This window comes from Podarcis liolepis (genome assembly GCF_965112155.1).
Source record: "Podarcis liolepis genome assembly, chromosome: 1".
Lineage (NCBI taxonomy): Eukaryota > Metazoa > Chordata > Lepidosauria > Squamata > Lacertidae > Podarcis > Podarcis liolepis.
In genome coordinates this window covers 84,201,713-84,223,626 of record NC_139554.1, presented here as the reverse complement: position 1 = coordinate 84,223,626, position 21,914 = coordinate 84,201,713, and the positions used below count along the sequence as shown (strand labels likewise).

The window sequence follows — 21,914 nt, the reverse complement described above, 5'->3', positions numbered from 1 at the left end:
AGTCCAATAATATGTTACATACTTGAAAGTAAGTCCCTCAAACACAGGTGTTAAGGGAAAGTTGTAGGTCTGGCAGAGAGAAATGGCAGTGTCAAAACGACCAGCCTGCACCAACAGGGTTACCAGCTCCTTGGGGGATGAGTTTCCTGGGTAGATAACATAACAGAATAACATCTCAACCGCACATATATGTATATAAGTGGGCGATATTCAAATAACTTTTTGTACTAGCACAAGGATTAGCACAAGCACAAGGGGATTTCCCCTTCTCCTCCCCCACGTGTGTGCTGCCACCCCCAAATCCACTCTGGGGTGATGAGTGAACCCACAGAACAGATTAAGGGGCACTTATGGAACTTTAACATTAGAACTCTATTTAATACAACTCTATCTGCCACGATTGTATACAGAGTAATTGCAGCATTCAGTTCTTATAGATGCAAAGCCACACACCTTCTCTCTGATAATTGAGTAGACCATGCCTACTGTGGATATGAGATCACAGAACACTATTTAGCAGAATCTCCTCTTGCTGCAAATGTAGCAGCAGCATAATAATGGTAGTGAGTGTTTCACAAATTAAGATTGGATTCCACATCCCACAAACAGCAACAGGAGGATGTGGAAATACATTTCCTATGGGTTACTGATCTCCCACACAGAGATTAAATTGCTCACCCTCAGTACAGTTATTAAGCCAAGTAGTATGAACATAAATCCTGAGCTTACCTGTAATAGCAGTTGTTGTTGAATCATGTTGTGCTAAAGTTAGCCGTATGCGAGCTAGCACACATTCTTTTTCCAAATCCTGCAGCTCCAAGATTTCAATCCGACTTCCCGCTGTACCAAAATAATCATTTATTTACAATGTGCCAACTTCAAGAGTCTACTGTTGAGAATTTAAAGTTAAACCAGGCAATATAAAGGGAAAATTCTGCTCTTGAGTGATGAACAGCTACTATACTAGCTTTCTTTTAGTCAACCCCAACATTTTGCACATAAAAGGTTTCCCACTAATCATCAACTTTATAAGGGGGCAGCTGATTAGCTGGATGTATTAAAGTCATCTGCAAATTAATATTTATATTTATCCTGATTTCCTATTTGAACAAGGACATCAGAATTTTCTTTGGTATTATCATAAATAGGAATGTTGGGCCCTTACCATGAATGTTCTAACTAGGGCAAGACATCAAATATGCTGGATTATATCCACCAATAACCCTAGTAGGCAATGAAACATATGATAGTCTTTTGGGCCAGCCATGTGACCCAAGGCTCTTCCTTTAATTATGTTAGTTGAAAGTATAAGACAGATGCTGAAGGCGTTCCAAAACTAACACCAATGGCAGCTATGAAATAGAAGAATAATGCACACAGATTCAAAGTAAAGAGTTACATCCAGAGGAGGCTGAAGCGAGCTGGAAGAAAAAGGTTAAGTCCAGGGTGAAAACAGGGAAAGAACTGGAGGAGGAATCTAGGGTCACATGGCTGGCCCAAAAGACTATCATATGTTTCCCTGCCTTCCTGTGTTAAGAAATGCCTTTAAGATCATAGGCTGTAAAGTTCGTATATCCTTTCTTCCTGTAGTGCTGCAGTGGTGAGAATCACTCAGCACTAATGAAAATACAGGAGTCTTCTTAACTTGGCAATCCTGTGCCCTTTTGGCCCTCCAGAATAGTGGTTGTATTTTCATAACTCATACCTACTCTGCCCCCAACAACAGCTCAGACAACACTGTCTACTGCACAATTATTGTGATCAATTCAAAATACTGAGCTATGTGGGTAAGAAACCAGTGCACCAGACTCTCACATATCAAGGAGACATCCCAGATAACTAGCATAACACAGATAAAAAGATGTAGACAAGATATGGGAGGATATGGGAAGATAGGAAGGGACATGACTCAAACATGAATCAAAACTAACCAAACATAAGCTGGAAAGCGAGTAAGTCAGAAAAATTAAGCTGGTTGATCGGAATTTAAGAGTAGACATTTGGAATTATCTGCATTTGAGAAAGTGGAACAGCAGAAGACTCACTTGGGGCAGCAGCACACTCTCCATCATGACTTCTCTTGGGGGATGCTCCTGGACGTTCATACTAGTGTGAGATAGGATAAGCACTCTAAACAACTGGATATACAAATCTTCAGTCTCTACAACATCTTCACTAGTGTTTAAGCACCACCAGGATTCTGTCTATTTTCCCCAAGATTTCAGTGCAGAAACATGCAAAGTGACATCCTCAGTTTGACTTGCAAGAAAATGGCAAATTCTGTAGTCGAAATCAATTAAGCAAAGGAAGCAAACTTGCATATCTGCTTATTCTGCATATTTTTATTCAGTGAACATTACTATAGGCAGAATAGTTGTGCTAGTGCAAAGATTAGTGCTAGTGCAATGCGATTCCCCTCTCTTCATGTCCCCAAATCTGCTCTAGAAGGTTTGGGGAAACCTCAGAACAGATCTAGGGGGCATGTGGGGGAGGGCAATGGGGGGGGATTAAGTTCAGTTGCACAAGGAGAAATCCTTGAGCTGATGGAACATTTTTGTTGCATGCTACATTGAATATAACCCTATGAATATTTATAATAGCTGTGTAACCATTTGCCTGCATCCAATGAAATGCTAATGCAGACGTACCTTGGAACTCAAACAGAATCTGTTCTGGAAGTCTGTTCAACTTCCAAAACGTTCAACCTCCAAGGCACAGCTTCTGATTGGCTGCAGGAGCGTCCTGCAGCCAATCGGAAGCTGCAGAAGCCGTGCCAGACATTCAACTTCCAAAATCATTCGAAAACCAGAACAATCACTTCTGGTTTTCGATCGTTCGGGAGCCAAAACATTCGAGTTTACAGGCGTTCGGCTTCCAAGGTTCCACTGTATTAGACAAGCTACTTTATTTCTAATTATTTTTTATTGGGACGTCAGCACAAGAATTAGCAGTGGACATACTGGCTGTGTTTGCACATTATGTTAAACCAATTTATGTTTAATAACTGTTTAATGTGAACAAGCTGCACTGTAGTGAACACTGCTTTAAAATCGCCCCCGCTCCTCCCCCACCAGACTGGGTGGGAGCAACAAACCACAAAGATTGGCTTGTCATCTTATCTGAAGCTGGGCACATGGTTTGTTTCCACCAAATAAACCATGAGCAGTAAGCAAAGAATTTTTATTTTTTATGCTACTGCTTGTGGTTTGTTTAGAGCAGCCTTTCTCAACTGTGGGTCCACAACTCAAATCCCTAGCTAGCTCGTCAGAGATGATAGGAGTTGTAGTTCAACATAATCTGGGGACCCAAGGCTGAGAGAGGCTGGTTTTGGGAGAATCACATCATGGGCCTGGGTTTGAATGACATGACAAGTCAAAGTTTTCACTTTGTTGCTCCCAGGGCACAATGACTAGGAGTGTGGTAGAAGCAAAGCAGGAATTTCTGAGTACTTCTGTATGAGGACACTGCAAATCTGTGTCAAACTAGAGTTACACATGATTTAATGTGATCTGTGAACCAGGCAGTGTGACAGAGGTTGCTGCTATCTTAAACATACAGTGGTACCTCGGGTTACATACGCTTCAGGTAACATACACTTCAGGTTACAGACTTCGCTAACCCAGAAATAGTGCTTCAGGTTAAGTGCTTCAGGATGAGAACAGAAATCGTGCTCCGGCGGCGCAGCAGCAGTAGGAAGCCCCATTAGCTAAAGTGGTGCTTCAGGTTAAGAACAGTTTCGGGTTAAGTAAGGACCTCCAGATCGAATTAAGTACTTAACCCGAGGTACCACTGTACTTGCAAACAGCAGCCAAGGTCTTCATGAAAAAGAGACTGCTAATAATCAAAGTGAGATCAAATATTGAAAAAAGGAGATGTTTCATACCACTGCGCCAGAAGCTGGCTGAACTATCCATGCATATTCAGGGCGAATGAGCCGCAAACAATTAAGAGCTGCAAGGTAACAGTTTGCTTGCTTCTGCAGTCCAGAGCGGGTACGGACTTCTCTGCCAAGGCGCATTCCATATTCAAACATCACTGTTCCAGCTGAGGAAAGAAATAAGACAATACAACAGTCACCTCTTCCCCAACTAAAATATAACAGCTTCAGGTCAGAACAGGTTGTAGTAGGAACTTAAAGTAGAAACAACTTGAAAATCACCTATAATCTAGTGGAGAGGAGGAGAAACCAACCAAAAGAGAAATTAAAATTTGTAAAGCTTGAGAGCTGGACACTAGAACAGGAGATATTCCTAATTTTAAAGGTTGTCAGTATTGAGAAAATAAATGGATGAAGTCAGGGTACAGCAGCTTTATATTAGTTTAACTGCCCTGCCTTCTCTCAAAGTAATCTGAGTTTTGCAGTTTAGCATGGATGCATATATAGCCTACACCGTGGCGTTCAGCTTTCAAAAACACCCAATATTTTTCTATTATATACTTTTCCCATTCAACTAAGAACATATTCAGTAAATATATAGTTCCAATCATACACCTGGGGCTTATATGCAGTAGAGAATTAGTGGGCAGCAAAAGAGTTGAGCATCCTCTCACAAACCATTCTCCCTTGCGAATACTCCCTCCTTCATGGCCCTCACATTAGTGTTTATCACAGAAACATGGGGTTTAGGACTTGGCTTTTCTAATTCTCTAGCACAGGGGTCTGCAAGGTTTACCTTGCCTGGGCCAGTTCACTCCAGTGGAGATCCCACCATGGGCCAGATCGTGCGTGTGTGCCCACAATTTCTGGCGTCTGCGCATGCACAGACACAATAGCGTTGCAGAAGTGAGTCCCCGCGCCATGCTGGTTTAGCACAGTGCGCGGGGTCTCGCCGAGTGGGTGGCTCGGTTCAGGGGCGGCTTGTGGGCTGGTTAAATAACCCCCGTGGGCCGCTTATGGCCCATGGGCCTTAGGTTGACGATCCCTGCTCTAGCATAGATTAGCTATCATGGCTGGACTCTTTCACCACATGCACAGACTGCTCATTAATGGGAAACAAATAATCATCTGATTCAATGCCACAAGAATTGACATTTTAACAGGTGGTGCAATTTTCTCTTTTATATAATCTGTCATACCTTTCCGGTAATTATGGCGATAAACATGGAAAGCATATAGCAGCTCGTAGTAATTATGTGTCATCAGATCTACTGCCCGAGCACGATATTCAATTATTCCCACAACCTATAATACAAACAACAGTTAGACATAGCTGAAGATTTCCTTATACCACTACCTTACTGCTAACAAAAGGAGACCATTTACCTCATTGTGGAGATTCACATAGGGGAACTCCACAAGATCCTGGAGCTGGGAGCGTTCACAGAGAACTACCACCAACTGCCGTAAACAATCCAGCTGCCTAGAAGGGAGAAAGAAAGAGGTAACTCTTTGCTATCATGGACTGTGAATTCTGTGGACTGGTTTAAAGCAGTGTACACATTTAAACAGTATATAAATGTCTTAAATTAGAAAAACACAGCTCTTTAGAACCTAGGCAATATTTTCAGGGGTTTTTAAAGAGCCAAAAACAAAACAAAACCAACCCCAACCCCAACCACCTGTGGTTGGCACTTGATTCATAAAAATAAGGTATATCAATGCCTAAAATATATGAAGTATTACCTGCTAGAATCTGGGTTATGGGTCATGGCTTCATATGCTTGACTGTTATGTCCTAAATCCAAATGGTGTTTGAAAATGCATGTCCTCAGGGTAGCCTGCAATACAGATATGGTAGTTAAGCCATCTATAACCAGCTGGAAAATTAGTGTGGTGGCACAAACAAATGCTGGATGAGAAGGGCACGCATCCCATAACAGCAAAACTTAATTCCTTACTTGGCTTCTCCAATCATCAGCTGCTTCTGTGATTGCTAAGGTAGCCAACTGAATGATCAGTTCAGGTAGACCCATGGTATCCAGAAGACGCAGAACCTAGGGAGGGGAATATACAGCCAAGAATGTTTTACCTGAACTATTTGTGAAAATGTTAAGTACATGTTATGCCACCCCTTCTACAAGAAAGGTTAAAAGCTTGGAAACAAAAATACCTTGTCATAGTACTGTAGCCGTGGGGTTGAAGCCATTTCAACATCCTCCGATCTAATTAGTCTATCCAAAAACTCCTCTTTTCCAACTTCTGAGGCTGCTTCACAGAAACAGTCCAGAGCCTGAAAGAAAAAAAGAACTTAAACCAAGGCTTGGGACAAATTAGTCCGAAGCACAGAATAAACTGGGATCACTTCCATATTGTTTTGCTACAGTTATCAATTCCATACTGTATGTCAGAGGTTGCCAAACATTTTAGGCCAGTGGTTACATCTGGAATTCTGAGGAACTGTCAATAGCGTCAGTCACAAAATGGCACGCAGGTGCATTCTATAGTTATCAAATCACTACACATTATAATTCAACATGGATACCACTAAAAACTATTACTAGGAACAGTCCACACACACACACACACACACACACACACACACACACCCCACCCAAAGCTGCCACTGAAGGCCGGAAATGAACAGCAAAGCATCTGACTCTAGGAAAGCAGATTCATCTGAATAAAGCCTAGATTGGTAACACAATTGACACTTATTTTATATTTTGCTCCTTTTTAGAACAAAGCTGTCAAATCTACAGCACTCTGCAGACATCAAGATCCTCAAAAGCAACTGAGAATCTCTCACTCCTAGCTATGACTACTGTCTAACCAACTTCTCTCCTTTTGTTTCTCAACTCAAACAATAAAATGTTTATCTGTTTTAGAGAAATAAGAATTTACCTTGTGCCCTTCTCCCATAACAAGGTAGCAGCGTCCCATCATAAAACAGCATGACCCCATATTCACATGGCACCAAGGTCCCAGAAAACGAATATATTCCTAATATACAAACATCCACTAATCAGACAAATCAATGTTATGTCTTACTTCCCACTGTACTCAGACAGACATTGTTTAATGCACACCAATTAAAAAACATGAACAGGCAAGCAGCTAGGCTGGATTCCGATCTAGACATTTAGGCTTGGAGCCTCTGTTCCTGTGAGATTAACTCTGTTCACAGGATACTCCCAGTGGTATAGTGGGGAGAGAAGAGAGGCATTTTCAAACACCCCTGCCCCCCAGAAAACCTCTGCTCCAGACCTTTGGGGGACCCTATAGAAAAACATGGGAGTTTGTGCTGTAACTGTAGGTGAGGGGGGTTGGGGGTGGTAAAAATGGCCTCCCCAATTTAGCCAGTGGGAACCTCTACTGGATTGAGAATCCCTTCCATAATATCCAGTTTTGATCCATTTGCCTAATTTACCTGGGCTACCTTTGAGTGATTATTATTATTATTATTATTATTATTATTATTATTATTATTATTTTAGGACAGCATGCACATAGCATCCTTCCCCGCAACTAATCCATTGCTTTGAACCAGTGCTAGCTTTCTTTTTGTCAATTATTTTTATAGATTTTCAAAATTATTATAAATCTTGCCAAATTAGTTCAATTTAATACAATTTTCCAAACCCGGCTTCCTACTCTCCTTATAAGACATGCCCAAGATGAACCCCAGTTGCTGCTCATATTCTCAGTTAATCTCTAGATAACATCCCACCATATGTACCAATGATCCATCAGCTGCCCCTTTACACCCCTGCATACAAAACCAGGGCTAGCTTTCAACCAGGCTCCCACCTGATCTACTTAAGTATTTTCCTTCTATCCTTTAAATATTAATGTAAAGGATTTCACAAATAAAGATCTCACCTGCAGTTGAGCATACTGACAAGCCCCCATCAAACATTCTGGAAAGAGGAAGTTAGGATTGCTTGGCCACCTGAAGACTGCATAAGGAATATAGGTTCTTGAATGGATGACAAGACCATGGCTTAATTTTATGAACTTCTATCATATCATGTCTTCCTCGCCTTTTCTCTTCTAACTAAAAAGTCCCAAACACCGTAATCTTTCTTCCTAGGGGAGTCACTCCACCCCCTTGATCATTTTGGTTGTCCCTTGACTGTGCTGTAGTCTTTTGAATGAATCAATGCCACGAACAGCAGCTCCTCACATGTACAATCATAGGGATGCATGGGAGCAGGAGCTGGTTGGAGAGCGAGGCTGTAGCATGCAGAGTTGGAGGGCAGGAACAGAAAGGGAGAAGAGGAAATAAACAAGTGATGGGCAGTGCAGCGGGCTTAGTGTGAGGGAAGGAAGAGGAAGAACAGGAAGACGGGAGGCAAAAGGACAGACAGAGGGAGAAGTGCTTGGGGCATCTCTTGTGCCTTCTGATCCCTCCACTTCTCTCACACACAGTCTCATACCTCAGTTCTCTTTCCTTGCTGCCAACCCTCTGAAAGGAAAGGGAGGGAGGGGGGGATTAGCAAGTAAGATGAACCATTAAAAAAAAACACTGGGAAGAAAGGAATGGGGGGAAAGAGGGAAACTCACAGAGGAGTGAAAAGTGAATGTAAAAAGAGCAAGGAGGAGCCTCTAGATCAGGGGTTGTCAACCTGGTCCCTACCACCCACTAATTTCAGGATTCTAGGTGGGCAGTAGGGGGTTGTACGGCAGAAGCTGAATCCTCCTTCCACAGAGCACTGGTGAGCGGTAAGAAAATGTTACCATCAACAAAGATGCATTAGTGGGCGGGCGGTATAAAAAGGTTGACTACCCTGCTCTAGATCATAAAATTGTGCCTAAAGTGAGGAAGCCAAGTCATGCCTCTGCAGCTATGGGCAGGATTTGGCTAACCAGCCCCATGAGTGGAAGCCTTGCACAAAGACTTCACACCTTGCCAACGGGGCTCCCCCCACAGGCACCCTCACAATTGGTTTGGGGGGATCCTAGAGAACCCCCAGAAGAGCATGCAGGGAGGGAGGATACATTTGGCAAGCTGGAATGCTTGCACAGGAAGAACTGAATGAGCACAGTGATGAATTCCACCTAACTTCTGTACTTTACTTGAATAAAACTGAACTGTAACTCCCTGCCATAGAGGAATCACTGGAGCAAAGAATTTCAGAAATTTGCAAAAGATTAGTATAAAATGTCAGTAATGGTCAGGTGGTTATGCCAAACTGTGCCTCTGTCTGCTGATTCCGCCCCTGCCCGTTGTGTTTGGAGGGCCCCAGTTAACTTTTATCCCAGGGGTAGAAAGTTTAAGAATCCCTACACTAGAGGAACAGAAGAAAGCGTGGCTCCTGTCCACCGTTTCAAGCAGAAGCTGCAACTGAAGGATACAAGAACTGCAGGAGATAACTCGAAATTGCAGAAAACATTTGAGGCCAACTCAAACTTGACTCATCCAAGGCTGCGTTAGGTGGAAACAGTTGAGATATTATGTGTTTTCGGGCTACCTCCTGAAAGAACAGCTCCACGATAGTTTGAGGGCTGGACACTAAAACAGATTAAAAGATTGTGTCTGCATCAGTATCTCTAAAGAATGAGAAAATGCCATAAACATGTTTCGTACATGACTCTTCAATTTAATGGTTTCCCTAATACTAACTTCTATATTCCACTTCTAATAAATCCAAGTGGGATGCAGGGAAGAAAGGCTGTAAACTTAAATGCCAATTTTTAAATTCTGCTTACTTAAGATGTACTTTGCATTTTTAGACACAACACCAACTGTTTTGACAGGTAAAGACCAGATTTTCTAGCTATCTATATAACTTTCGAGTTTGAAAAACCTAGGCATAGGAAATATGGCACGTAGGATACTTAAAATTTGGAAAATCCCAACAATTTTAAAATAAAAATCTAACCTAATGACTGCAGGTAAAGGTGGCTGGGTTAATGTTAAAAACGGCCCCTGAGCTATAGCAGTTTAGTTTCTCTGAGCAGTGATTTCAGCACTATCATGCTTTAAAGTATTTTAATCTGAGCACTGGAGAACTGATGTCTATAAACATGATTAATCTTTTAGCAAAGCCTTGTATTGTCACTTTTGAAAAACAGTAACTGAACATACAACCAAAAAGAGACAAAAAGATTTTAATTTCTTACCTAGCTTGAGTGGTGTTTTAGCTGTAGAATCTGTCAGTTTTAATACAGAAAGATGCTGTAGGTTACATTCCCTGAATAAACCAAGAAAAAATACTTATCAGACAGAAACGTCCTGAGCAGAACCTGCCCAAATTAGCTGCTTGCTATTATCAAACAAAATGCCTATTTTTCGCTAAAGGAAAAGAGAATGGCCACGCCTACTTCATCCATCATATTAATTACAAACTATAGGTAAAGAACTTACAGTTCATCAACTGGAACATCTGATGCCAAGCGTTGACTTGCCCACCTGATCAGGTAATATGATAATATCAAATGAGATGTGCGATGCAGCAAGTTCTGTTGAGTGTGGTATAGCTGGCCTCCGCCCAATACCTAAAAACACAACATAAGTATTAGTTGTTGTTCAATAGCTGTCAATAGCCAAGTATTTTCACATTATTCAGAAAAGATGTGAAAATCCTTGCGGTATTATCCTCCCCTTCTCCGTATAGACATTTATACCCCATTTTGATTTTTCTATAGCAATATCTTCAGGGCTGTCCCTAAGCAGTTGCTAGAAAGGAGAGGAATGAAGCCAACAAATATTGAAAGCAAGACAGTCAAAGACAGGAGTGCTATTTTAAGTGGGTTGAATGGGACTGAAGGAAAATCAACCCAGAGCCTATCTAACTGAAGTAAGCAGCTGGTGTTGGAAACATGACATTACTATCTGATCTGAATCAACTTAAGCTCCTTCTTGTTAACAAGGATAATGGCTTGGATTCAGACGTGTTGCTCTGTGACAAGATATGTTTTGGCCCTTAAGTTCTTTCCTGGCTGCCAAGAAAGTAGCTCCAGCAACACAGTGCACCCTGACAGCTAAGCGGTAATGTCCATTCAGCAACCATTGTAACCATTCCATTATTATTCAACACCATTGAATAATAATAACCATTCCATTATTATTCAATGTATGCTGTTCAGTTAATGATGTAAGGATTGTACTGCTTGAGGTCATACAGTCAACTTTGTTCCAATATACTCACAGTATCTCCAAGCCGTAGCAAGAGCTGCTGTAAAATCAACAAGTCCCGACAAAGCAAAAAGCGAGTCATGGACATCTTGTACACACACCGACACACCATGTTTACTGTTGTGCTACTACCATAGAGCTGTGAGAGATGCATGCGCACATTTAGGGGTTGGACTGTAGAAAGGTGAGAAAAGGCAAAAATATATGCATCTACCGACATAAGCAGCTTTCACTTAATCAAAATGTTAGGGGGAGGGAGAGTAGAGCCACTGTTCTCTCACCAATATTGAGTCCTCTTTCCATTTCCGCATCTGTCTCATAGTCCATTTCCCGGATAAGCACCCCAATAGCATCAATTGGGTTTTTTATCTCTTGCAATTTACTGTGAATATCTTCTATTAGATTCTCTCTTCAAGGAAACCAGCAAAATGTATTAGGCTTCATAAAATATACTGAGAATTTATTCAGTTATGAGGGAGTAAACATGATACAGAAGACACACTATCCACCCTATTAAGAATTATATGTGGCACCCTACAACTAATTTTTCCACACACTGTCTCATGGGCTATGACACCCTCGGGTTGAGGAACATGAAATTGTAAGATACAAGTAATCTGGAACAAACTATTGCAATCAGCTGACTGTAATTGGTACACTACCTAGAGACAGATTGTAATAGGCAGTATATAAAAACTCTTCATAGAAAAATGAAGTAACAAAAACACTGTACAACGTTTGAATTTATATGGCTACTTTTTAAGCACAGGGACCCTAGGGATTTTGCTTGTAGTGTGGCCTTGGTTCATACTGTCTTGGGCCTCAGCTGGAGATATACAGTGTTTTACCTGTCTGAGGGGAACAGTGAGATTGAGGACATTTTTAACAAAGAAATTGAAGGCTGAATCTCTCAGCTCTGACAGAAAAATAACTTAGGCCTTGGTGTGTAACACTGCTCTCTTGAAGAAGGCAGGGCCTAAAATCTGGAAGGACATTTCTCCACAGGGAGGGTTATCAACTGTGCTGCCTCTGCCCTCTGAGGGGAATGAATAGTGAGCCCCCATTTTCTGAGAACTACAGCTACTAGAACTTTGTGGCTAGAAATCTCTCTCTCTCTCTCTCTCTCTCTCTCTCTCTCTCTCACACACACACACACACACACACACACACACACACTCTTATCCAATCAGCTAAATACTGTAGAGGGAGTGAGAAAATCATTTTTTATCAATGGCCTACTTTGCTCATAGCGCATGCTTACGTGTCATTAGCAATCAAGTCATGAAGGATCTGTCCTGCAGCTCTCTCTGGCGGCTGGGAACGGCAGCAAGCCATTTCCATTGTTAGTGCCATCTCCACAGAAATTGATTCACCAATTAACCGAAGGCACTGAACAAGACTCACAAGATCATGAGAAAATTCAGATTCTACAATGAAAAGGTGGTGTTTAGAACTTATTTCAGAGTGTGTGTGTATATATATATTTTAATCACAATAAAAAAGCCAACTATGCTGGAAAAGCAGGGATAAAACCAGTTAAGAATATACTTTATTCTTGCTTGCACATTCTATCCAGGGGCAAAACACCAAAAAATCACTTCATTAGTGCTTACTAAAGTCAACAGAACACCTAAGAAGTACCAAGAATGAAATTCCCTAGTTATGTTGCTCTCTAGTTATGTTACTCTCCCACAGTGCATGATTTTGAAACATCAATAGATTTTACAACTCTCAATCCAGCCTTGCAATTTATCCATTTGCCAGCTGACATGAGGCAAGTGCTTCTAGGAAAGTGATCATGAACTGATTCCTTAAAAGTTCTTGGAGAGAGACGCACCAAGGTTATTGTTACCTGCTAGGATATAACTAACTGAAAATAGCCAACATGGGCAGGAATCCAAAGAGGTGAGAAATTAGATCTATGAGCCCAGAAACCCTTTATGCTTACACCTCTTGAGCAAAAGCTCCACATGCTAACATGGTAAATTGCTTTTAAAACAGAGGAGGGTTACCAAAGCAGTTTATTTTCCATGTAAGTAAAGTTTTGTTTTGAGATCTTGGAAGTTCCACTGCACTAGTGCAAGCCTGATGTGAGTGGTTTTCTGGATCCTGGCTATTTATCAGAAAAATAAAACACTTTTTAAAAAAATGTAAAGACTATGTTCTAAATTCTGCTCTGCTGACAACATCTTATAGTGGGTTCATGCACTCACTCTCACTTACCATCTAAGCCAGTGCTCTCAACTTCATTCACCAGTTGTTCATCAAGCGAAAGGTAAAGGTGATCCATTAGGGAGCAGGGCACAAGAAAAGACAGGTATCCCTGTGTGGGGAGAAGATACACTCATCATTTAGTTTTCAAACACCACAAAAAGATGATTTACTTACATGGAAAGCTCAAAGCAACATTCTGAAGGTGAGGAAATGCCCATAGCCAGAGTGGTCCACATTCTCAGCATCATACATATTCAAAGATACAATGGCAAAATAGTGTACTGTAATTTAGGAAAAGCTCAAACTAGCTATCTTTTAGCAGCTTCCGTGATTTTCAGATCCTTATTGAAACTACAGACCATCTGAATTTCTAAGCAACATTTGCTCAGGAAAAAGTCCCATGTAAAACAAATAAACCATATAAATTTATATCTGCCACATTTATTGCATAAAATTATAATTACACACTACTGAGAGCTCTTGAAACTTAAGTCCACAATAGTTAGGGTCATTGCCTGCCAGAGTTGGACAGGCCCATTTTGCTCTATGAAAGAAATATCTGAAATTTGCCTCTTTCTAACCTGATTCTCACCTTTTTAAGCAGGCACACCATGCTAGTGCATTGATTCAAGAGAAGTGCAAGTGGGCGTGAGAGTTCTTCTTGGTACTGAACACAGTAAGCATAGAATTTTGACCAAAATTCTATTTGCAGCTGTCTAAATACTTCTTGTGAGAATTCATACTCAGTCACATTTCCTTGGAACTGGAAAACAAGAACAAAAACACAGACCGAAGGTTAGCTATCCAAATGAACAGTTCTGCTAAATCAAGGATGTTGGCTGCTAAAGGTAATTTCCTCCCTCTCCTCTCCCCATGTGCCCCCATTATTTGTTCTAGGGAGACACACATGGAAAACCTAACCCTAGCAGAAGTACTTCATTGGATTGGATACCACCCTAAAAACTAGCATTACAACAGTAGAGCATTATTTGACCTATCTTAAAACGAGCACATAAATATAAGCACAATTATTACAAAGAACCAATGAAATAAGAATCCAAGAATGAAGGTAATCCTGTTGAAGCAACAAGAGGGGCAAAGACTAAATGGAACTCTTACCTCATTTTCCAGAGCTATAGTAATTTCTTTTTTCAGCTCATCCCAGGACAGGTCTGTGAGGTGCTCAGCTCTTTGAGAAAATATCTAAGGAAAAATTAAAAAATGTTTCTCACCCTTAAACCTAAATGCACATAGGGCCAGGGCTTACCAAATCTCACACTTGAATTCTAACAGCATGCCAAGCAGTGTCAAAAAGAATGTTCTATGTAGATGACTGATGACAGTAGGCCACTGTAGCTATGAACTGGCAGAGCAGAGCAGAGGAGTGCTCTGCCCTTCTGCCTCAAATGCCAATCTTGCCATTTTGTGCAATTGACTTGTTAGTGTAAGTTGTAATGGTTTTCCAGAAACTCCCCAACAAATGATGATGTTCCTGCTCACCTGTAAAGCTTTAAGCAAAGCCGCATTTGTGAACTGTCCAGGCATGAAGATGGCCTCTGTAAATGTTTCCTGTAAGAGTCAGCATAATTAATTATTTCCCAAACAGATCATGTGATTCATTTTATTCCCTTCCACTAACAGCTACGTCCAAATATTGTCCCATGACTATGTTCTAGCAACTGCTCAACTTCAGTTTATATGACAATTTCCAATGTGCACTATATATTAACTATGTGAAATTGTTAATACATTAGAGGTCCACACATGCCGCCTAAACCTTGAAAGAAAGAAATCAACCTTGAAACTAAGAGTAAAATGAAGTGTAGAAATTGATGCACTGTTCATTTCTGAAACACAAAGTTTTGAACAACAACAAAAAAAGAACTTAAAAAAAGTGTATCTGAAGAAGTGTGCATGCACACGAAAGCTCATACCAAGAACTAACTTAGTTGGTCTTTAAGGTGCTACTGGAAGGAATTTTTTTATTTTAAAAAAACAAGGCATGCTTCTGGTGGCCAAAGGAATCTTGCTTTCAGACACTTTGGGACACAAGAAGCACCAAGAGTAATATCAAACACACACACACACACAGAGAGAGAGAGAGAGAGAGAGAGAGAAGTTTACACATCAATTAGTCAAAGCCAAGAGTCTTGCACTTCAGACCAAACAAAATGCATATTTGACACTACTAATCTAATTTTTTTTAAAAAAAGGAGAATGCCTTCTTTCAAAGATCCATCATTTCACTGGTCTTCCTTCTTAGCAACTGAGCACACAGATTTGTTTTTTCCCATATATACGCAATGTTCATACTTTTAGGGATTCATACAAGTGCTACTCATCTGTGTTTTGCCATTCAAATTCATAATTAATTAATTTGAAGAACTCACCCTTGGGTCCTGGTCATCTCTAATATCCACTTCTTCAGGTGGCAGGGGCTGCACAGAGACTTGGTTCCACTGACCTGCAACATTGCTAAAACAAGACTGGACTATTTTAGCCAAATTTACATTTATAGTTCAAAAAAGATTACTTCCAAGTAGAAGAAATAAATATATATAACTATGAACAATTAAACATAACCAACATCTTCCATATTTTTGACCCATGACACCACAAACCTACAATTATAAACTAAAAACAGATGAAAGTTTGTTGACGCGGGTTTCCCCTACATGGACATGTGTGTATGCACACACAGAGACTATCATCGTCCCATCCCCTCAATGCCAAGTGGGATATCTAAGGGACTGTATTTCAGCAGGTCTGCAGCTTTCCAAATCCAGTCATTTTCCTCCCACCTACAAAATGGAGGGAAGTCTTCCTGTTTCTGTGATGCTGGCCCTGCCAGTCCAGTGTATGACCCTTCAAAACTACAACATCCCCAGACAATGTAGCTTCTGTCCATTTCTCCAAGATGGCTGACACATATAATTGCTGGCTGTTTCAACAAATAGTCTAAGAGCTCCTATGACATGTCACAGCCCATCCTAAGTATTATAAACATGGCTCCCCTGATCTTTTGTCAACCTCCTTAGCCATCCAGAAATGCCTTACGCAGAACTATATGGTAACTCCATGCTTCATCAATAGGTATCAAATCCTTGTTAGAAGTGCCAGCATAGGTTATAGTTATTTTCTTTGAAGTATCTTTCTGCTATCTCTTAGTGTTGAGAGAATCTCCTTTTTAATTTGGATTCAGGGCTTAAAGTAACTTTTTCCTCGCCCAATTTACTGCTCATGGTTACACCAGGGGTGGACAAAACTTACTGCTCAAAATTGATGTATTTCACAGTGGTTCTATTTTCATCATCATGCCAGAGTGCCCAGATCTCAGCAGTAGTTAAGGAAAAGTCAACAAGGGTCTCCTAAGTTAAAAACATACCACAACGAGTGGATTAGAACAGTGAATATGATTTTCAAACCTAAATGTACTCAAGAGAATGAAACTAAATAATAACAGTACAATGGAGAGAACTTGTATTTTGTTGAATCTATAAAAACTAATAATTTTTTAATTTATTACTAGCAGACAAATACTGGGGCTACACACAGAAGATCCCATGGATCAGAAGTAACTGAATATACAGGAGGCAGGTACACACATCCCTTTCTCTCCAACATCACATCATGTTGCTTGATCTCATATAGAATGGAAGATGGAATGGAAGACAGTACTCTACTGACCCCTATCAGTGCAGAGTGGATGTTTCTGAGCAGACACATTCATTTTAATGTAAATTTTATTCATTCGCACCTGAGAAGTGAACAGTGATGATATGTGATCAAGACTATAGCGCTGACTCTCTGTGCTGACCAACTGGAAGACACAGAACTGCAAAAAAAATGATTCCGTCATTAGTGAAAATAAAACTGTAAACTATTTTAGACAATCCTTATATTCCAGTTCTCTAATTATAATACCCAGTAACCATTCAGGATGTAGTAATGGCACTAGACTGTGAAAATCAAGTTGAACAGATGCTATTTAAGTTGGTTGTTTTAGCACTTGTAGAGAAGAGGACATCCTTAGCAATTAATTCACTTTTCAGACTTTCTCTTTCTGAGGAGGAGCAATAGGTTCCCTATGGAGATATCACAGGTGCATTTGAAATGGAATGCCTCCATGCCCAAGGCATAGGAGACATAGTACCCCTTTATGTAAAGTGTAATTTTGTCCTCTGCAGACACCTACATAGTGCTTTCCATTTCCTTTTTTCTCTAGCCTTCTTCACCTTTCTTGTTTGCAAAGCTTGGAGATCTAAGAAAACTGATACAGAAAATTGGGTTTGGGACTCAAGACAGGAAATGCACCAATCCTGTATGCTGCATCTCCAGAAAATAGTCTCCACATTTCCCCCCCAAAAAAACTACACCAATGAATTATCTGCCATAGAAGGAAATGAGAAATTGTTCTTCCCTGGAACAATATATTTGATAAGTCCTTCTGAAAGTACTTCATCAAAATACATCTTATCAAGTATCAAGGAGCTATTATTTCCCAGTTTTTAAAGCAAAAGACATTTGAAATTGTCAGCAAGATCTTTTAATCCAGGATCAAAAACTATGTCATTTTGTAAACTTCCAGGACTGGACAAAACATGTTTAAAATTATTGAAGAAAACTTTTCTTATCCACATAAACTCTGAAACTGATGGGTCATACTAGTAGCTCCCTGCCTCTCAACTTAACAGCAAATTAAAATTCTACGAATATAAGACAATTCAAGTACCTGTCCTTGTTTGGGTGCATGCAAGTATACACCAATGTAAAGCCCCAGGGTCTCAGAATAAGACAGCTGTAATCTGTGTCCAGTCCCAGCAGCAAGTCTTAGGTCCTTACTTACAGGCACAAATTCCAACATATCAGCCACCATCAGGCACATTTGATCCTGCCAAGATAAGAAGCCAGATAAGTAACACAACCTGCAAATGGGACAAATGCTTTAAACACGCCTGCCAAAACAGCAGCTTGATATACAGTACTAGACAGATACTTTACCGCGTGTTCCTTTACAGTAAAGGATACAGATCTGAAGGTTGTGCATGTTCACAGCAGACCACAGAAAAGGTAATTAATATAGCTTGCATATACAAAGGGACATGTTGCCGAAAACCAACATTTGGAAAGTATCATTAGTCATATGAATAATCAACCATCAGCAATGACAACAGTATTCTATCAGAAATTAGCATTTCACACTCACTTTGTAAGACCACATTCGAAGTTTATGATCCTGGTAGAGTGCGAAGAGGAGGGCATCATGCTCACGACAGTGGACAGACAAGCTAACAGGAAGCTCTGAAGGACCTTGGTCTCCTCTGGAAAAGATTTAAACTAAATTATATATATAATAAACAAAACAAAAAAGGACAGAATTTACAAGAATTTAAAAGTTAGAAGTGCCAAATCTTCACCTGATGTCATGGTGACATCATATGATTGAGAGGTGGATACCACCACCCACCTTGTCAAACATGTCCCATGAGCTATACGGGAGATAAGAATCTGGCCCACCCGTCAGATTAGGTTCCCCATTCCTGGTTTAGGGTGAAGCATTACCTTTGCATATAAAACCATACCCCTTTCAAGATAAAAGTTACGACGTTTACTCTTCTAAATATTCCTAGCAACCATCAATCACAATGCAGCCATTTAGCCTCCAAAGTTTGAGGGCATGAATTTGTCAGATTTCCGTTCCACACTTCCTCAGTGTATCAGAATTATCTCTTCACAACTCTTCTCTATGATAGGTTAGGCTAAGAGATAATGATGACCACCTGCTGAGTCACCTGGCTGAGTAGAGAATTTCTTACTTCCAAACCTAACACTAGCCACACAGGCTCTCTGAACAATAGCCATCATGTCTGGAAATAAAAAGGATGCAACCTTCTTACTAAAAAGTAGGGAACTGTGAAAAACGGTCAAACGTACACACTTTCTAACCTGGACTATGGGCAGATTTAGAATACCTCTGCTACATGCAATTGTAGCTGAAGTACTGAATCCAACAGCATCCCTGGCCTTCATATGAAAAAGAAAAGGCTGACTGTCTTCTGCAGGTTCCTATTCCCTCAAAACATGTTCATTCATTTTGCTTTGTCCAGATCTGAGACGACAGGAGCAATTTCAAGATTAACTTAATATGCTTGTTTAGAAAAGAGAGCCACCTAAGAAAAAGCACATTACACTTCCAATACAGTGGTGCCTCACAAGACGAATGCCTCGCAAGACGAATTTCCCTATGGGCTTGCTTCGCAAGACGAAACGTCTTGCGAGTTCTTGCGAGTTTGTTTCCTTTTTCTTAAAGCCGCTAATAGCTGTGCTTTGCAAGACGGAAAAACTGCAAGACGAAGAGACTCGCGGAACGGATTAATTTCATCTTGCGAGGCACCACTGTAATTAATTACACTTCTAGACCTGGTTGAAAAGCTAGGTACAAATGATTTTAGATAGCTCATTTGGTTGCTGAAAAGAAATATCCTTCAATGAATAATAGGCAGAGTGCTCATTCAAGCCTGTTCCAACTATGCCACTGGCTACTGTAGAGACTTCAAGAGCTCTGTTTGCCATCAAGATACTAGCCTGATAGCTGTTGGCATCCAACCTGTAAGCAAGCGCTGCATGACTGAACTCTGTTTCAACTCCACGACTAGAGTTGAAACCATTCCTAAAAACAAAACAAAAATGATTTATTAATAATGCATGCATATATGGCGCACAACAGTAACTAAATCAGATGAATAATCTTTCAGAAGTCCCATTTGGAAACATTCAAGACAAAATGACTACTGATTTTAGACATTAATTGACGGTGTCCAAAATTGCAAAAGCAGGTTCTGCTGCTGTCTTTGTTCCCTTAATTTAATCAATTATTACAGCACACACTTCTCAATTAGAACAGTTTTGCGGATATGGGGAGTCAATTGCCTTATGCACATTAGAAAATATTTTAAACCTGCTTTAAATTCTTATTCGATGTGCAATTTCTGAGATTTATAACTGAAAAGCAAAGCAACTTTAAATAAATTATCTAGATCAGCTTCTATACTTACCATGAGTATTGTGAGGTGGCAGATTAAGGACAAAAATCCCACCAGATGCAGATGGCAAAGCAAAAAGTGCTCCTCCATCACTGGTAAGCCAAGCTGCTGAAGCAGTGGAATGAGTTGACAGACCAGGGATTGCAGGAATCACGCAATAGTTAAAAGGATCTCTTAAATGAACTTTTCCAACATCTGTGAAAACTGACTGTACATGACTTTCTGTGATCAGCTCCTATTAAGAAAATCCCCAATAAGCTTAGTTATCCATAAGAAATATAAATTTGAAGTATGAACATGGAAAAGTCAAATAGGAAATGCCTTTTCTATTCAAATTCCTCTTGTAACATATAACCTAGAAGTGTCTGAAAAATGGTATCAAAGGAAACATTAGACAAAAGCAGTTTCTTCAGAGCAATCAAAGGAATATAGGAAGCTGCCTTATACCATGTCAGACTGTTTGTTCAGCTAATCCAGTATTGTGTATTTTGGTGGCTCTCTAAGATCTCAGGATCAGGACTTTTACATGATCTGCTCTTGTAATTCTTTTAATGGGAGACACCAGGGATTTAAGCCAAGACCTGATGCATGCCCACAAGGGCTCTGTCAATGACCCTTCTCAGTGCATTTTAACTTAGACAAGATTACTTTGAACTATCTATATATTTTGCTCCATACCAAAATTTTACCCAGCAAATTATTCAACATGAATTTGCAACAATAAAAACATTTGAAAATTAGATTTTCTTTAATTTTCTATATAAAAAATGCAACCAAACATGTGGCCAAAAAAATACATTACAAAAATAAATAAATTACAGAATATTTCACAGCCCATTCCCAGAAAGGGTCAGTTCAGAATCTATAAAACCATATGTCCAAATCAGCAGCCTGCAGTTAGTGATTGCGCTTCAAACCAGAATCAACCCTTACACTATGAATGAGTTGGGTTCAAGGGTTAGCCATAGTTTTCCAGTTCAGACATCATAATCATCTATGATTAACACTAAATAAGAAAGAATCTAAACACAAGGTGAGAGACAAGCCTAGGGTTTGTTTGTGACACTCCAAATCATAGTTTGGTGTATTACCTGAACTGAACATGCTATACAGTATATGCAATCACAATCCAAAATGATAGCTTTGTCTGTGTATTATAAATTTGTTTGTTAATTGTTAATTCACACTCTTCGAATTTTTGAAAAAAAGTTACTTACACTCCTATACATCCGAGTGGGGTGTGGTAAAATCAACCTATGTACTGTCTGATTGGTTGAAATCAAGATAACAACATTATTCTGGGTCTCAAATATATGTACTCCTCCAGGTAAGAGGCTACAATTCTGAAATTTGAGCTGAACAGCATTGTTCAAAAGGTTTATATCAAGGGATTCCTCTACCAGTTCCAAGGTTGCACCTGACGTAGCCCTGCAAAAGAAAACAAGTAAATACATATAGGAATTATAGGTTTACAGAGTACAATTCAACCCAGTATTTGCATGGTGGAAAGACAATGGCACCAAGAAGCAAATCTCAAGATATATGTGCTACCTGTATTTCTATATGCCTTAGGTTTTGCAAGCATACAAAGAGCATGCAGTGCACACCAGTGTACAGTGGTACACAAGGAGGTATAGCT

The 21,914-nt window shown here is 40.1% G+C and overlaps 1 protein-coding gene across 1 annotated transcript in view; it reads right to left on the bottom strand.

Annotated features, from left to right (window-relative positions):
• NUP160 (nucleoporin 160) overlaps positions 1–21,914 on the bottom strand; it is a 28,216-nt gene that overhangs the window by 4,844 nt on the left and 1,458 nt on the right. Inside the window, exons 3-31 of the mRNA XM_083468928.1 lie at positions 21,493–21,703; positions 20,288–20,510; positions 19,818–19,902; positions 18,439–18,553; positions 17,965–18,123; positions 16,990–17,067; positions 16,503–16,600; positions 15,623–15,707; positions 14,733–14,801; positions 14,352–14,435; positions 13,825–13,995; positions 13,242–13,341; positions 12,280–12,445; positions 11,300–11,427; positions 11,032–11,192; positions 10,248–10,378; positions 10,004–10,074; positions 9,236–9,392; positions 7,760–7,829; positions 6,782–6,880; positions 6,051–6,170; positions 5,839–5,934; positions 5,624–5,718; positions 5,264–5,360; positions 5,077–5,182; positions 3,884–4,044; positions 2,046–2,106; positions 730–840; positions 23–146 (exon numbers count right to left, since the gene is read on the bottom strand). Coding sequence (XP_083325054.1) covers positions 23–146; positions 730–840; positions 2,046–2,106; positions 3,884–4,044; positions 5,077–5,182; positions 5,264–5,360; positions 5,624–5,718; positions 5,839–5,934; positions 6,051–6,170; positions 6,782–6,880; positions 7,760–7,829; positions 9,236–9,392; positions 10,004–10,074; positions 10,248–10,378; positions 11,032–11,192; positions 11,300–11,427; positions 12,280–12,445; positions 13,242–13,341; positions 13,825–13,995; positions 14,352–14,435; positions 14,733–14,801; positions 15,623–15,707; positions 16,503–16,600; positions 16,990–17,067; positions 17,965–18,123; positions 18,439–18,553; positions 19,818–19,902; positions 20,288–20,510; positions 21,493–21,703 — 3,432 coding nt within the window. The remainder of the gene's footprint in view (positions 1–22; positions 147–729; positions 841–2,045; positions 2,107–3,883; positions 4,045–5,076; positions 5,183–5,263; positions 5,361–5,623; positions 5,719–5,838; positions 5,935–6,050; positions 6,171–6,781; positions 6,881–7,759; positions 7,830–9,235; positions 9,393–10,003; positions 10,075–10,247; positions 10,379–11,031; positions 11,193–11,299; positions 11,428–12,279; positions 12,446–13,241; positions 13,342–13,824; positions 13,996–14,351; positions 14,436–14,732; positions 14,802–15,622; positions 15,708–16,502; positions 16,601–16,989; positions 17,068–17,964; positions 18,124–18,438; positions 18,554–19,817; positions 19,903–20,287; positions 20,511–21,492; positions 21,704–21,914) is intronic.